Source organism: Heteronotia binoei, chromosome 2 (genome assembly GCF_032191835.1).
Source record: "Heteronotia binoei isolate CCM8104 ecotype False Entrance Well chromosome 2, APGP_CSIRO_Hbin_v1, whole genome shotgun sequence".
NCBI classification, from domain to species: domain Eukaryota; kingdom Metazoa; phylum Chordata; class Lepidosauria; order Squamata; family Gekkonidae; genus Heteronotia; species Heteronotia binoei.
The window spans coordinates 16,105,361-16,121,975 of record NC_083224.1 but is presented as its reverse complement, the minus strand read 5'-3'; the positions used below and the strand labels follow the sequence as shown (position 1 = coordinate 16,121,975).

The 16,615-nt window shown below is 48.4% G+C and overlaps 1 protein-coding gene across 1 annotated transcript in view; it reads right to left on the bottom strand.

The window, feature by feature from the left end:
- MYT1 (myelin transcription factor 1) overlaps window positions 1–15,682 on the bottom strand; it is a 315,691-nt gene extending 300,009 nt beyond the window's left edge. The window contains exon 1 of the mRNA XM_060230617.1: window positions 15,636–15,682. Coding sequence (XP_060086600.1) covers window positions 15,636–15,660 — 25 coding nt within the window. The 5' untranslated portion in view covers window positions 15,661–15,682. The remainder of the gene's footprint in view (window positions 1–15,635) is intronic.
- Between the last annotated feature and the right edge of the window lie 933 nt (window positions 15,683–16,615).

Genomic DNA, 16,615 nt, shown 5'->3' with positions numbered 1-16,615 from the left:
TTCATCTGGGTCATGGGTTGGAGACAGTTCTGGTTGCCCTCACAGATGACCTCCGGAAACTTCAGCTAGTGCAGAATGCTGCAGCCAGGTTGTTAATGGGGCTTCCGTTACAGGAACGCATTCAACCTGTGCTGAAAATGCTACACTGGTTACCTATTGCTTACCGGATTCCCTTCAAGGTGCTGGTTATCACCTTTAAAGCCCTATATGGCCAGGGAACGACATACCTTCGGGATTGTGGTCAATGTAGCCAAGTGCAAAGTAATGCACATTGGGGCCAAGAATCCCAGCTACAAATACAAGTTGATGGGGTGTGAACTGGCAGAGACTGACCAAGAGGTCAGTGGGGTCGTGGTAGATAACTCACTGAAAATGTCAAGACAGTGTGCGATTGCAATAAAAAAGGCCAATGCCATGCTGGGAATTATTAGGAAGGGAATTGAAAACAAATCAGCCAGTATCATAATGCCCCTGTATAAATCGATGGTGCGGTCTCATTTGGAGTACTGTGTACAGTTCTGGTCGCCGCACCTCAAAAAGGATATTATAGCATTGGAGAAAGTCCAGAAAAGGGCAACTAGAATGATTAAAGGGCTGGAGCACTTTCCCTATGAAGAAAGGTTGAAACGCTTGGGACTCTTTAGCTTGGAGAGACGTCGACTGCGGGGTGACATGATAGAGGTTTACAAGATAATGCATGAGATGGAGAAAGTAGAGAAAGAAGTACTTTTCTCCCTTTCTCACAATACAAGAACTCGTGGGCATTCGATGAAATTGCTAAGCAGACAGGTTAAAACGGATAGAAGGAAGTACTTCTTCACCCAAAGGGTGATTAACATGTGGAATTCACTGCCACAGGAGGTGGTGGCGGCCACAAGCATAGCCACCTTCAAGAGGGGTTTAGATAAAAATATGGAGCAGAGGTCCATCAGTGGCTATTAGCCACAGTGTGTGTGTATATATAAATTTTTTTGCCACTGTGTGACACAGAGTGTTGGACTGGATGGGCCATTGGCCTGATCCAACATGGCTTCTCTTATGTTCTTATGATTGCCTTTCCCCGCATGTTCCCCAGAGAGCACTTCAGTCAGGGTCGCAAAACCTGCTTTTGATCCCCGGCCTTAAAGAGGCCAGGTTCAAAATGACCAGAGCCAGGGCCTTTTCTGTTGTAGCTCCACGCTGGTGGAATGAGCTTCCAGAGTAGGATAGGGCCCTGCGAGAGCTTCGGCAGTTCCGCAGGGTCTGCAAAACAGTGCTATTCTGCCAGGCGTTTGTCAATTAAGATCAATGACAACAGATATTGAACCATCTGGTCCACCACAACAGGCACCGGATTATCTGGCCTGCCTCCAATGCAGAATCACAACTTGGGACCCTTCTCTCGATAGAACATCTTGTAATAACAGCCAGCAAGATCGAAATAGCACCTGATATTGTTTTATGTTTTTCAATCTGTATTGGACCATAAGGAAGGCCGAGCGCAGAAGAATAGATGCTTTTGAGCTGTGGCGCTGGAGAAGACTCTTGAGAGTCCCTTGGACTGCAAGAAGATCCAACCACAGTCAGTCCTCAGGGAAATCAACCCAGACTGTTCCCTGGAAGGTCAGATGCTGAAACTGAAGTTCAGATACTTTGGCCCCCAAATGAGAAGGGAGCACTCCCTGGAGAAGACCCTGATGCTAGGAAAGACAGAAGGCAAAAGAAGAAGGGGACAGCAAAAGATGAGATGGCTGGACAGCATTACTGATGTAACAAACAGGAATTTGAGCAGACTTTGGAAGATGGTGGAAGACAGGAGGGCCTGGCGTGACTTTGGGGTCGCAAAGAGTCGGACTCGACTGTGCGACTGAACAACAAGGCAGAGATATAAACTTGACTCAATCACGAGCGCAGAAGAATAGATGCTTTTGAGATGTGCTGCTGGAGAAGAATCTTGAGAGTCCCTTGGACTGCAAGAAAATCCAATCAGTCAGTTCTAAGGGAAATCAACCCTGACTGTTCCCTGGAAGGTCAGAGGCTGAAGCTGAAGCTCCAATACTTTGGCCACCAAATGAGAAGGGAGCACTCCCTGGAGAAGACTCTTGAGAGTCTCTTGGACTGCAAGAAGATCCAATCAGACAGTCCTAAGGGAAATCAACCCAGATTGTTCCCTGGAAGGTCAGATGCTGAAGCTCAAATATTTTGACCACCAGATGAGAAGGGAGCCCTCCCTGGAGAAGACCCTGATGCTGGGAAAGACAGAAGGCAAAAGAAAAAGGGGAGGGCAAAAGAGGAGATGGCTGGACAGCGTTACTGATGTAACAAACATGAATTTGAGTAGATGTCGGAGGATGGTGGAAGTTAGGAGGGCCTGGCGTGATTTTGTCCATGGGGTCGCAAAGAGTCGGATTCGACTGTGCAACTGAACAACAAAAAATTTTTATGTTCTTTTAATCTGTATTTTTATATTTATAGTTTATATCAATACTGGTTTTTATATGCCCTTTGTGGAATGGAAAAGAGCCCCATGGCACAGAGTGTAAAAGCTGCAGTACTGCAGTCCTAAGCTTTGCTCACAACCTGAGTTCGATCCCCGGTGGAAGCTGGGTTTTCAGGTAGCCGGCTCAAGGTTGACTCAGCCCTCCATCCTTCCGAGGTTGGTAAAAGGAGTCCCCAGCTTGCTGGGGGGGGGGGAATGTAGATGACTGGGGAAGGCAATAGCAAACCACCCCATAAAAATTCTGCCGTGAAAACGTTGTGAAAGCAATGTCACCCCAGAGTCAGAAATGACTGGTGCTTGCACAGGGGACCTTTTCTTTTTCCTTGAGGAATGGAAGCCGCCCAGAGCCTGATTCAGCAGGGAGGGCAGGATAGAAGCCAAATTAATAAATAATAAAAGAGGACGACCCAACAGGAAGTGGATTGAGTCCATCAAGGAAGCCACGGCACACCCCGCCCCCCGTTTGCAAGACCCCAGCAAGGCTGGTAACAGGGGGCCTGAGAGGTCATAAGGTCACCAGAAGTCAGAAGCGACCTGACCCCGCATCACACACAGGCTAGCGAAACCATTCGAGGGCCCATAGATTGACTTGCAACCCGTCCCAAGATGCTTCCCTTCCTCGAAGGGCGATGGGAGAGGACCGCTTTCGATTCTGCTTCAGCGTTTCCAGTAGGGCTTTGGACTCCGCATCTAATCGGGGTGCTCCAAAGGGCTCGCTCGGGAAAATCCCCTGGCCACCCGCTTTCAATAGCGGCGCCCCCTATTCTTGCAAGCTCAGCCGTTAACATAAAAGGATGCGTTCAGCTGAGAGTACTCCTTAAAAAAAAATTATTTTTTCTTCTTCTATCTCCCCTGACCATGCTGTGAAGACAGGGATATTTTACATCCTAAACCTCTGGCATTCAGAAATTCTATTAAAGCCTTATCACCAGCCACCAGGCTGTGTGCTTTAACTGCAAAGCATTGTTCTACGTTCCAGATAGAATCAAAAGGAGGAGAAAAAACGGGATCAACTTCATCCCGGGAACAATGCCGGATGGTCCCCCTGCCTGCTATTTAATTCAGATCCGTAATGCCCCGAGTCGCAAAACAAAAAGCAAAATATTGTGGGAAATAAGAGGAGGGGGGGAAGCGTGCGCATGCTAATTTAAGCACCTCGGAGTTCACAAAAACACACAGCTTCGCCGCACGTCAGAGCACCCGCGTTGCTTTCTCGGAGCCGAACTGCGGGATACGTAATTCGCGTCCTATTATTGTCCCCCTCCAGTAGTATTTAGCAGGCCATTCGAGACGGTGAAGCTGAACACAAGCAAACGCGGGCTGCTCAGCTTCTCAGAACTTTCCCCGACGACGACGTTCATTCCGAGAAGTCCATGCTTTTTTGGAGCCCGACTGCAAAAAAATATCCCCCCTCCCCCACGTTATTCAGCATTTCTTTATATCAAATGGTTGATGGATGGGACTTTGGAGAAACACCCACTTTTGGTCATCAACAACACAGAACCATAGACTTATAGAGTGGGAAGGGACCTCCAGGGTCATCTAGTCCAACCCCCTTCCAACGAATACTTCCTCCTAAGTTCACAGGATCAGCATTGCTGTCAGATGGCCATCTAGCCTCTGTTCAAAAACCTCCAAGGGAGGAGAGCCCACCACCTCCCGAGGAAGCCTGTTCCACTGAGGAATCGCTCTAACGGTCAGGAAGTTCTTCCTAATGTTTAGTTAGAAACTCTTTTGATTTCAACCTGTCGGTTCTGATCCTACCTTCTGAGGCAACAGAAAATGATTCGGCACCAGCCTCTGTATGACAGCCCTTCAAGTACGTAGAATAATAGAATCATAGAGTTGGAAGGGACCTCCAGGGTCATCTAATCCAACCCCCTGCACAATGCAGGAAATTCACAAATACCTCCTCCTAAGTTCACAGGATCAGCATTGCTGTCAGATGGCCATCTAGCCTCTTTTTAAAAACCTCCAAGGAAGGAGAGCCCACCACCTCCCGAGGAGGAAGCTTGTTCCACTGAGGAATTGCTCTAACAGTTAGAAGGGGTGGAATTCTATCAGGCGCTCCTTTGCATATTAGGCCACACACCCCTGATGTAGACAATCCTCCAAGAGCTTACAAGGCTCTTTTTTGGAAGCTCTTGCAGGATTGGCTGCATAGGAGTGTGTGGCCTAACATGCAAAGAAGCTCCTGTTAGAATTTCACCCCAAATGTTGAGCCGGAAACTTTCACTGAGAACTCTTAATTTCATTTCACCCCTCTGGTTCTGGTATGACCTTCTGGGTAACAGAAAACAACTCCACTCCATCCTCTATACGACAGCCCTTTATGTATTTTAAGATGGTGATCATATCATCTCTCAGCCATCTCCTCTCCAGCTCCTTCAGCCTTTCTTCGTAGGACTTGGTCTCCAGACCCCTCACCATCTTTGTTGCCCATCTCTGGACCCGTTCCAGCTTGTCTAGATCCTTCTTAAAATGTGTTGCCCCAAACTGAACACAATACTCCAGGGTAGGTCTTATCAGAGCAGAATATAGCGTTACCATCACTTCACATGATCTGGACACTAGACTTCTGTTGATACAGCCCAAAATTACATCTGCCACAGTTGAAAGTGTGTTAGATCTACACACATGCCGCTTGTTCAGTTTTGGTTTCCGAAACACTTTCCCTATGAAGAAAGGTTAAAACGCTCGGGACTCTTTAGCTTGGATAAATGTTGACTGCGGGGTGACATGATAGAGGTTTACAAGATTATGCATGGTTTGGAGAAAGTAGAGAAATAAGTCCTTTTCTCCCTTTCTCACAATACATGGGCATTCAATGAAATTGCTGAGCAGTCCGGTTAAAATGGATAAAAGGAAGTACTTCTTCACCCAAAGGGTGATTAACATGTGGAATTCACTGCCACAGGAGATGGTGGCGGCTACAAGCACAGCCAGCTTTAAGAGGGGATTGGATAAAAATATGGAGCAGAGGTCCATCACTGGCTATAAGCCACAGTGTATTATTGGAACTCTGGGGCAGTGATGCTCTGTATTTTTGATGTTTGAGGGAGGGGGCAAAGTGGAAGGGCTTCTAGACCCACTGGTGGATCTCCTGATGGCATCTGGGTTTTGTCCACTGTGTGACACAGAGTGTTGGACTGGATGGGCCATTGGTCTGATCCAACAGGGCTTCTCTTACGTCCTTCTGTCCGGGGCAGTGATGCTCTGTATTCTTGGTGCTGGGGGGAACAGTGGGAGGGCTTCTAGTGTCCTGTCCCCACTGGTGGACCTCCTGATGGCACCTGGGGATTTTTGGCCACTGTGTGACACAGAGTGTTGAACTGGATGGGCCACTGGCCTGATCCAACATGGCTTCTCTTTATGTTCTTATATGACACAGAGTGTTGGACTGGATGGGCCACTGGCCTGATCCAACATGGCTTCTCTTTATGTTCTTATATGACACAGAGTGTTGGACTGGATGGGCCACTGGCCTGATCCAACAGGGCTTCTCTTATGTTCTTATGTGACACAGAGTGTTGGACTGGAGGGGCCACTGGCCTGATCCAACAGGGCTTCTCTTATGTTCTTATGTGACACAGAGTGTTGGACTGGAGGGGCCACTGGCCTGATCCAACATGGCTTCTCTTATGTTCTTATGGTCTAGCCTAAGTTAGGCACATGTTTGACGCTCTTCCATTAAAATCAATTGATTTTAAATCACTTCTATGGAATGTAGCCTACACTGTGCCAGATGAAGGAAGTTTTCACTCTTGAGACTTCTGAGTCAAGTACTCTGAAACTCCTGTTGGTCTCGAGGGTCCTACTCAGGGCTCGTTTTGTAGCAGGCGCTCCTTTGCGTATTAGGCCACACCCCTCTGATGTAGCCAATCCTCCAAGAGCTTACAGGGCTCTTCTTACAGGGCCTACTGTAAGCTCTTGGATGACCAACTACATCAGGGAGGTGTGGCCTAATATGCAAAGGAGCGCCTGCTACAAAACAAGCTCTGGTCCTGCTGGACTTGAATCTAGCTGTTCTCCTGCAGAGCAACATGGCTACCCGCTCAAACGATGTTCTAAAGCAGGGGTGTCAAACTCATTTGTTATGAGGGCCTGATCTGACATAAATGAGACCTTGTCGGGCCGGGCCATGTGTGTCACAAAATGTAATGCCAGGTAGCAGAGATAAAAAACATTATAAAGGACAGAAACACAATTAATTTTTTTTTTTTAAATTTAAAACATGATTAATACATTAGCATTTGTTGGTCTCAATTGTGCTTTCTTTGTAACTCTCTCATGAGATCCATGGAACTGGGCAAAGGAAGCTCTGGCTCTTTCCGTCCTTCCCCGGGGGACCAGGAGGGGGAGGAGTCTCAGCCAATAGAAGGAAGGGAGGCTCTGGCTCGGTACTACTGCCGTGCAATTGAGAGAGCCTGGCAAAGCATGCTATGCCTCTCCCCCTTCCTCCCCAAGAGAGGAGCCTCAGCCAATGGAGAAAATAGAGGTTTTGCTCTGTAGCTCCTGTGCAATTGAGCAAGCCTGCCAAAGCAAGCTGTGATGCAGAAGGAAGCAAGTGAGGGGGAAAAGGAAGCAGATGACAGCCGGTTGCTTGGGGGTCTGATAAGAGCCCTCCAGGGCCTGATTGAGCCCCCGGGCCGAACGTTTGATACCCCTGCTCTAAAGACTGACCACAATATTTGTTCACATACAGTGCCACCTTTAAGACCAACAAAGGTTAATTCTGAGGAAGTGTGCATGCACACGAAAGCTCACACCCAGAAGTAAACTTTGTTGGTCTTCAAGGTGTCGCTGGACTCAAACTTTGGTCTGCTGCTTTAGACCAACATGGCTACCCACCTGGACATATCTTAATGGAAGGCAACACACGAAGCTACATGTACCTGAAGAAGTGTGCATCCACACAAAAGCTTACACCCCAAATTAGACTCTGCTGGTCTTTAAGGTGCGACTGGACTCAAAACTTTGTTCTGTTGCTTCAGACCAATACGGCTGACCACCTGATTCCATACGATTTGTACTTTTGTAAAAAAGTTGTGGCTTTGTATGATGCTCAAAGGTTCCGTCAGTAAGGACACTTCAGATTAGAGTCTTAATGACTATTCGTCGATTTTCAGTTATAGAACAAAAATGCATGTTTTGGCGGGATGGGTGCGCTTCCTGAAAACCACTTGGTTGGTGCAAATATTCATCTTCCCTCTCAGTCCTTTTTACTGTCTCTGTTTTTCCTGGCCACAACATAGGGCAGGGGTGGGGAACCTCCATCCTGAGGGCCGTATACGGCCCTCGAGGTCACTTGGTGTGGCCCTCGGGGATTGCTGGGCTGAACCGAGCCATGTGGCAGCCTCCTTGGGGCCTGGCTGGCCAGTGAGGATCGTGGGGCCCAGCTGCGCTGTGCAGCAGCCTCCCCAGGGCCAGGCAGGGATCACAGGGCCCAGATGTACTGTGCGGCAGCCTCCCTGGGGCCTGGCTGAAAAAGGGCCAAATGCAGCAGAACTGCTGCAGGGCCTGGAAAAGTTACTGTCGCAGTTCAGTTTGCACTTGATTATCCCAGATGGTGCGGCCTAATATGCTAAGGAGTGTGTGACCCAATATGCTAATATTAGGGGATGTGGTCTAATATGCTACTGAGTTCCTGCTGGGCTTTTTCTACAAAAAAGCCCTGGGCCTATGCATTTGCCTAGGGCAGTGGGCCAGATGTGTGTGTATGTGTGCGTGTGCCAGATTAGGCTCTCCCCACATGATTTCAAATAGAAAAAACAATTATTTGCATTAATTTTGCTGGCCTGAATCATTCCACCTCAGTGGAGCACTTTTTAAAGTTGATCATTTTTTATGGCCCGCAAATGATGTTATAAATATCCTTATGGCCCTTGGCAGAAAAAAAGGTTCCCCACTCCTGACTTAGGGGTTGTCCTTTCATTCCAAACTCTTGTTTTTACATCTTTTCCAGATTAGTCACATGGTTGACCCCACCCAGTCAAGGGTCAAACAACGAACAAGATGGCTTCCTAACACTATGCAACCGAACAATTTTTGTTTCGCAGTGACCGAGATGAATTAAGAGTAAGAGGGAATAAACACATCCCATCACAAATACAAGAACACCAGAAGAGCCCTGCTGGATCTGATCAGTGGTCCATCTAGTTCAGAATTCCTGTCTAACACAGCAGCCAATCAGGTTAATCTGAAGGGCCCGTCACAGGACATAGGGGCTGAGGCCTTAATAAGGACATCAGGAGAGCCCTGCTGGATAAGACCAGTGGGGGTCCATCTAGTCCAGCATCCTGTCTCACACAGTGGCCAGGCAGTTCCTCTGGAGAGCCAACAACAGGGCACAGAGGCCAAGGTCTTCATAAGAACATCAGAAGAGCCCTGCTGGATAAGACCAGTGGGGGTCCATCTAGTTCAGCATCCTGTCTCACACAGTGGCCAACCAGTTCCTCTGGAGGGCCAACAACAAGGCACAGAGGCCAAGGCCTTCATAAGAACATCAGAAGAGCCCTGCTGGATAAGACCAGTGGGGGTCCATCTAGTCCAGCCTCCTGTCTCCCACAGTGGCCAACCAGTTCCTCTGAAGGGCCAACAACAGGGCAGAGAGGCTGAGGCCTTCATAAGAACATCAGAAGAGCCCTGCTGGATAATACCAGTGAGGTTCCATCTGGTCCAGCCTCCTGTCTCACACAGTGGCCAACCAGTTCCTCTGGAGGGCCAACAACAGGACCTAGAGACTAAGGCTGTCAAGTCTGGCTTTAATTCTGGCTCAAACAAAGAGCATGCTGGGTAAAACCAAAGTATAACCACATGCTGCTAGCAAACCCTTTCCTGTTCCCCCCTCCCCTTCTTAGAGAATATCCCTGCTTTGAAATGGTGATGTGTGAAATGTCTTATCTGAACCTTCTCAGCTCAGTCTTAGGGGAGAGGAAGGAGCCTGAGAGCATCAAGGCCAGCAAGCCTCTAATCAACATGAGAATGTATTGGTAACATCTATGTGTGAATGTCCCCTGCCCGTAGGAATCCCTTTGAAGTACTCCTTATATGCAATGTATCTACTGTATGTCCTTTAGTCTTTTCAAGCCTTGGCTTAGGCCACATGTATTCAGGATCAATAAAATAGTTTCTTTGTACCTACATCGACTCATCATTGAATCTGCAGACTTGACAAAGGCCTTCATAAGAACATCAGAAGAGCCCTGCTGGATCAGACCAGTGAGGGTCTATCTAGTCTAGCCTCCTGTCTCACACAGCAGCCAACCAGTTCCTCTGGAGGGCCAACAAAAGAGCAGAGAGGCCGAGGCCTTCATAGGATCAGAAGAGCCCTGAAGGATCAGACCAGTGGACCATCTAATCCGGCATGCTGTGCCACACAGCAGCCAACCAGTTCCTCTGGAGGACCAGAAATAGAAATAAAGGCTGAGGTCTTCCCCTGATGCTCTCTCTTGGCTCTGGAATCCAGAGACTGACTGACTCTGAACCGGGAGGCTTCCTTTAGCCATCATGGCTAGTAGCCACTGAGAGACCTCTCCTCCATTAACCTGCCTAATTCCCTTTAGAACTGAAAAAAGGAAGTCCTTCACCCAAAGTGTGATTGACACATGGAATTCACTGCCACAGGAGGTAGTGATGGCTACAAGCTTCAAGAGGGGATTGGAGAAACATATGGAGCAGAGGTCCATCAGTGGCTATTAGCCACAGTGTATTGTTGGAACTCTCTGTCTGGGACAGTGATGCTCTGTATTGTTGGTGCTTGGGGGGCACAGTGGGAGGGCTTCTAGTGTTCTGGCCCCACTGGTGGACCTCCTGATGGCACTTGGGTTTTTTGGCCACTGTGTGACACAGAGTGTTGGACTGGATGGGCCATTGGCCTGATCCAACATGGCTTCTGTTATGTTCTTATGTGACACAGAGCGTTGGACTGGATGGGCCACTGGCTTCTCTTATGTTCTTTAAAGCTTTTTCATCCTATGGCCATCACAAACTGGAGAGTCAGTTTGGTGTAGTGGTGAAGTGTGCGGACTCTTATCTGGGAGAACCGAGTTTGATTCCTCACTCCTCCACTTGCACCTGCTGGAATGGCCTTGGGTCAGCCATAGCTCTCTTATGTGGGATAACCGGGTTGGATTCCCCACTTCTCCACTTGCATCTGCTGGAATGGCCTTGGGTCAGCCATAGCTCTGGCAGAGGTTGTCCTTGAAAGGGCAGCTGCTGTGAGAGCCCTCTCCAGCCCCACCCACCTCACAGGGTGTCCGTTGTGGGGGAGGGAGGGAAAGGAGATTGTAGGCCGCTCTCTGTCCTTGAAAGGGCAGCTGCTGTGAGAGCCCTCTCCAGCCCCACCCACCTCACAGGGTGTCTGTTGTGGGGGAAGAATGGAAAGGAGATTGTAGGCCGCTCTCTGTCCTTGAAAGGGCAGCTGCTGGGAGAGCCCTCTCCAGCCCCACCCTCCTCACAGGGTGTCTGTTGTGGGGGAGGAAGGTAAAGGAGATTATGAGCCGCTCTGAGACTCTTCGGAGTGCAGGGCGGGCTATAAATCCAGTATCTTCTTCGTCTTCTGTATCCTCTGGGGGCAAATCCCACATTTTAATAACTCTCTGCATAAACTAGTCTTTCCTTTGGTCCTAACAGCTTCATTGGATGTCCTTGAGTTCTATCACTTCGGGAGAGGGAGAAAAATTTCTCTTTGTCATCTCACTCCACCCCATGTATAATTTTATAAACCTCTATCCTCTCCCCCCCCCACCTTAGTCATCGTTTTCCCCAAAACAAATAATCCCAGGCTTTTCAGATTTTCCCAATAAAACAAAGAAACACTTGCACAAGGAATATCCCCTGAATTGCAACTAGGGAGATGGTTTCCGCAAAGGTTGGGGACAGGGTTTATTTTTGTAGCAGGAACTCCTTTCCATTTTAGGCTGCACCCCCATGAACATATGAAGCTGCCTTCTACTGAATCAGACCTTTGGTCCATCAAAGTCAGTCTTGCCTACTCAGACTGGCAGCGGCTCTCCAGGGTCTCAAGCTGAGGTTTTTCACACCAACTTGCCTGGACCCTTTTTAGCTGGAGATGCCAGGGACTGAACCTGGAACCTTCTGCTTACCAAACAGATGCTCTACCACTGAGCCACCGTCCCTCCCCTGCTCTCCAGGGTCTCAAGCTGAGGTTTTTCACACCTACTTGCCTGGACCCTTTTTAGCTGGAGATGCCAGGGACTGAACCTGGAACCTTCTGCTTACCAAGCAGATGCTCTACCACTGAGCCACCATCCCTCCCCTGCTCTCCAGGGTCTCAAGCTGAGGTTTTTCACACCTATTTGCCTGGACCCTTTTAGTTGGAGATGCCGGGGATTGAACCTGGGACCTTCTGCTTCCCAAGCAGATGCTCTACCACTGAGCCACCGTCCCTCCCCAATGAAGTAGCCAATCCTCCAAGAGCTTACAGGGTTCTTCTTACAGGGTCTCCTGTAAGCTCTTGGAGGATTGGCTGCATCACAGGGGTGCGGCCTAATATACAAAGGAGTTCCTGCTACAAAAAAGAGCCCTGTTCGGGAAGAAACTTCAGCTCAGCCTTTGATACATTTCCTACTCTTTTTTTTGCCCTCTAGAACAGTTTCCAATATTGATAGGAGGCCGTTGTTGTTGTGTCTCCTTTTACTATTCCCATGTGACAGATAAATAGAAGCTGAAAGAGGGGCTTTAACCTCTGAGACACGAGGCATGGAGGGCTGCACAGGGATTTGAGCCAGGGTCCCAGACCTTCCATATATAACTCCTGCAGAAAGCAGCACTGAAGGCATAATTTTTTAAAGAAAAAGCATCTGACTAAAAAAAAAAAATGCAGACGTAGCACTAGAGAGTACCTAGAGTTAAAAACAGAAGAATATAAGAGCAGCCCAGCTGGATCAAAGCAGTGGTCCATCTAGTTCAGCATCCCGTCTCATTAGAAGAACCCTGCTGGATCAGACCAGTGAGGGTCCATCTAGTCCAGCATCCTGTCTCATACAGTGGCCAACCAGTTCCTCTGGAGGGTCAACAACAGGGCAGAAAGGCCAAGGCCTTCATAAGAACATCAGAAGAGCCCTGCTGGATCAGACCAGTGAGGGTCCATCTAGTCCCACATCCTGTCTCACGCAGGGGCCAACCAGTTCCTCTGGACAACCAACAACAGGGTATAGAGGTTTAGGGCTTCATTAGAAGAACCCTGCTGGATCAGACCAGTAGTCCATCTAGTCCAGCATCCTGTCTCACATAGTGGCCAACCAGTTCCTCTGGAGGGCCAACAACAGGGCAGAGAGACCAAGGCCTTCATAAGGACATCAGAAGAGCCCTGCTGGATCAGACCAGTGAGGGTCCATCTAGTCCAGCATCCAGTCTCCATGCCCTGTTGTTGGCTCTCCAGAGGAACTGGTTGGCCACTATGTGTTAGAGGATGCTGGACAAGATGGACTATTGGTCTGATCCAGCAGGGCTCTTCTGATGTTCTTATGAAGGCCTCAACCTCTATGCCCTGTTGTTGGCCCTCCAGAGGAACTGGATGGCCACTGTATGAGACAGGATGCTGGACTAGATGGACTAATGGTCTGATCCAGCAGGGTTTTTCTAATGAAGGCCTAAACCTCTATACCCTTTTGTTGGTTGTCCAGAGGAACTGGTTGGCCACTGTATGAGACAGGATGCTGGACTAGATGGGCTATTAGTCTGACCCAGCAGGGTTCATCTTATGATCTAATGAAGGCCTCAGCCTCTATGCCCTGTTGTTAGTTGTCCAGAGGGACTGGTTGGCCACTGCGTGAGACAGGATGCGGGACTAGATAGACCCTCACTGGTACGATCCAGCAGGGCTCTTCTGATGTTCTAATGAAGGCCTCAGCCTCTCTGCCCTGTTGTTGGCCCTTCAGAGAAACTGGCTGGCCACTGTGTGAGACAGGAGGCTGGACTAGATGGACCCTCACTGGTCTGATCCAGCAGGGCTCTTCTGATGTTCTTATGCTAGAAGCTGTAGAAGAGAATAACCCGTTCAGCACTGTGGGGTGGACAGCTCCTTCTGCACCACGTGGACACTTCCCGAACTGGATTTCTGGAAATTAATCGGAAAACAAGCAAACAAACAGATACTGATAGCAGCAAACCAACATCACGGCAATTGAATATAAGACCAGCGATGGTCAAATTTCCTTTGTCAGTGCTAAGAGTTTCTATTCAAGGATTTCGGAAAGCACAGGCACCCTATTAAAAGATGGGGAAGAGAATCTTTTTTAAAAAAAACCACCTATTTCTTGGGGGGCGGGTGTGTTGATGCGATAATTATCCCACCGTTCATCCTTTGAATATGACATTTATTAAGAAAGGGGGACGCATAATGCCTCGTGTGCCTGAGTGTACATTTGGAGGGACTCAAAATAAAGCATATGCATTCAGAGACAAGCTCTGACATGGTGTTTTTTTTTTCCTTTTAAAAAGTAATTCCAAAAATAAATCAATATTCGAAAGGTTTTATTTTCATAACTAGGCCTGAATTAAGAACAAAGGAGTAGAAGCGTCATTTAGGAACACACACACTCCCCCCCCCCCCACCACCACCACTGAAATAAATGTTTTGGGCTTTGCAGAGTCCCCTGTAATTAAAAGAACAATTGCGTTCTGACAAGAAAGGCCGGGCGTACAACTGCGAAGCTGTTGCAGCGCTGTTTAGAGAAACCCTTTTGTCATTTAGGCCTCCAACTTAATGCCTTGGAAATTGGGTACCAACTTCTCTGGTTACCAGCTGGAAGAGCGGTGAAGGAGGGGAGGGGGGGGGTGAGTTTGAAATGGGGGGGGGAAGGGTGCAGTGGGGGGGGGGGAGGGAGAGATTGTCCTTATTTCTTTGTGGAAAAGAAAACCTCCCTGGGCAGATGGGGAAACTTTGCCTTAATGCTTCCGACAACAATTAAGGACGCGAGACCCAGAAGAAATCGCCCCGCATTAATATTGTATATGGAACAGCTGAACGGCTGAAGTGTATTCTGCCCCATACATAGGCCCCGAGCAGATGGGACAGAGGGGAGAGAGAAGGGGGGGAGAAGAGGGGAGAGGGACCCATTTAATAACTCTCTCTTCTCTCTGAGATTTATCCAATCAGCCCCTCAGGAGTTTTTTTTTTTAAAGCTTTTGTCCCAAATAAATTTACAGTTGGAAGTTGATCTTTGTAATTTGACTTTTTTTTTTAAGTGCTTTCTTTTCAAATTAGCCTCCTGTCCCGTCCCCCCCCCCCCAGCTTCTACATTGCCATCACTGAATCCACAGTCCCTCTCCATCTTCCCTGAGAAACTTTATTTAACACAGTAAATAGGTTTGAAGAAAATTTCTACTGAACTTCCATCAACTTTATATTTTAGGATCTGATACTCATGCAAGCACTTATTCTTAAAGATAAACTCAGTATTTGCACAGACGTACTAACTGACTATAGGCCTAGAGCGGCGTACACTTTCCCTTGAAGGGGGAAAAAAAATAAAGATAGAAAGACTAAGAATTAATATCCCTCTCCCCCCGCCTTGATTTTACAGAAATAACATTTGAAAGAGAACGTAAACCAAAATGAGTGTACCGTTTCAGCAACTGGAAACTAATAAGAAAAACACAGTTCACTTCCCTTTGGTAATCCCCTTCCTTAAAAAAAATTATCACAGTTTAACCATTTTAATCTTATCCCTAACACGCATTATTTCAAAACAATCCCTCACTCAAACCAGGCATAAAGATTGACAGGTGCAGTTTGGACTTTTCAGAGAGTATTAAAAAAAAACAAAAAACCACCCACTTTTCTTGTCATGTCCTCTACAGAACAAATACCGTTGGACCCCAACGCAAACCCACCAACGCAGGATCTGACTTCCCGTTTCCTTTTGGTCTCCCAGCCGAATTGACATCTTGTTGATCCATATGTACAAACAGATTAAATCCTCCCCCCTCTACCCCCCCCCCCTACCGCATGGCTCAGAGACACCAAGCTAGCAAATCCCAATTGTTTAGTTGGGGTTTTTTTTGGCAGCAACGGATCCAACCGGCGGCTGGCACCCAAGCTTAAAGACAGCACACACAAGACAAGCACACACACACACTCCTAGGGAAAAAAAAGATAAGAGACTTTCGTGTTTTCTTTCGCACCCACCTAAGAACGTTCCACACAGCTTCATTCTTGCTCTGGGGTTCCCCACCTTCGACCTCTGGGTCCTTTTTGGAAGAAATCACGCGCCACAGTGCAAGATACCCAACTAAGCGCGCGCGTCACTTTCATGCCAAGAGGGGGAAAAAGTTACAATTCGGTGCAAAAACTTATGCGTCCCGGAGGCCCGGAGTGGAAAGCGGCCCAGCCAATGAGAGAGCCGCAAGCTGCTAATTGCAAATCAAGGCCGCCGGCGAAGCAGCCAATCGGAGAGCGGGCAGACAGCCCTGTAGAGGGGTGGGGGAGACAATGGGCCCGCGCTGAATGGGACTGAATGAGAAACAGACGCTGGCCTGGGGGTCGCCCTGCTGCAGGGCTACGTCCCAAGGGATGAGTAGTTGCCAACCTCCAGGTGGGGCCTGGAGATCTCCCGGAATTATACCTGATCTCTAGATGGGGTGTGTGTGTGTGCCAAACTGCAGCTCGGGAGCCACATGTTGGCTCTTTCACGCATATTGTGCAGCTCTTGAAGCCCCCACCGACGTGGGAAAGGCATTTCTCTCTTTAAATTGCTTCGCCGAGCCAAGCCAGCGGCTTGGAGAATGCATGTAACGTTAAACTGGTCACAGTTCACTCAGAGCTCTCTCAGCCCCACCTGCCTCACAGGGTGGCTGTTACAGGAGAGGAAGGGAAGGATAGTTGTAAGGGCTGAATTAGATGACCGCTGTGGCTCCTTCTATGTTTCCGCAAAGACAGTTCTTTGTGATGCCACTTCCGTACTTCCCTGACTGGGTTCAGCTGCCCCTCCCCAGCAATTTAAGAGAACATAAGAGAAGCTGTGTTGGATCAGGCCAATGGCCCATCCAGTCCAACACTCTGAAAACTCAGTGACCCCCCCAAAAATCAGGTGCCATTAGGAGGTCCATCAGTGGGGGCCAGGACAATAGAAGCCTTCACACTGTTGCCCCCCCAAGCACCAAGAATAC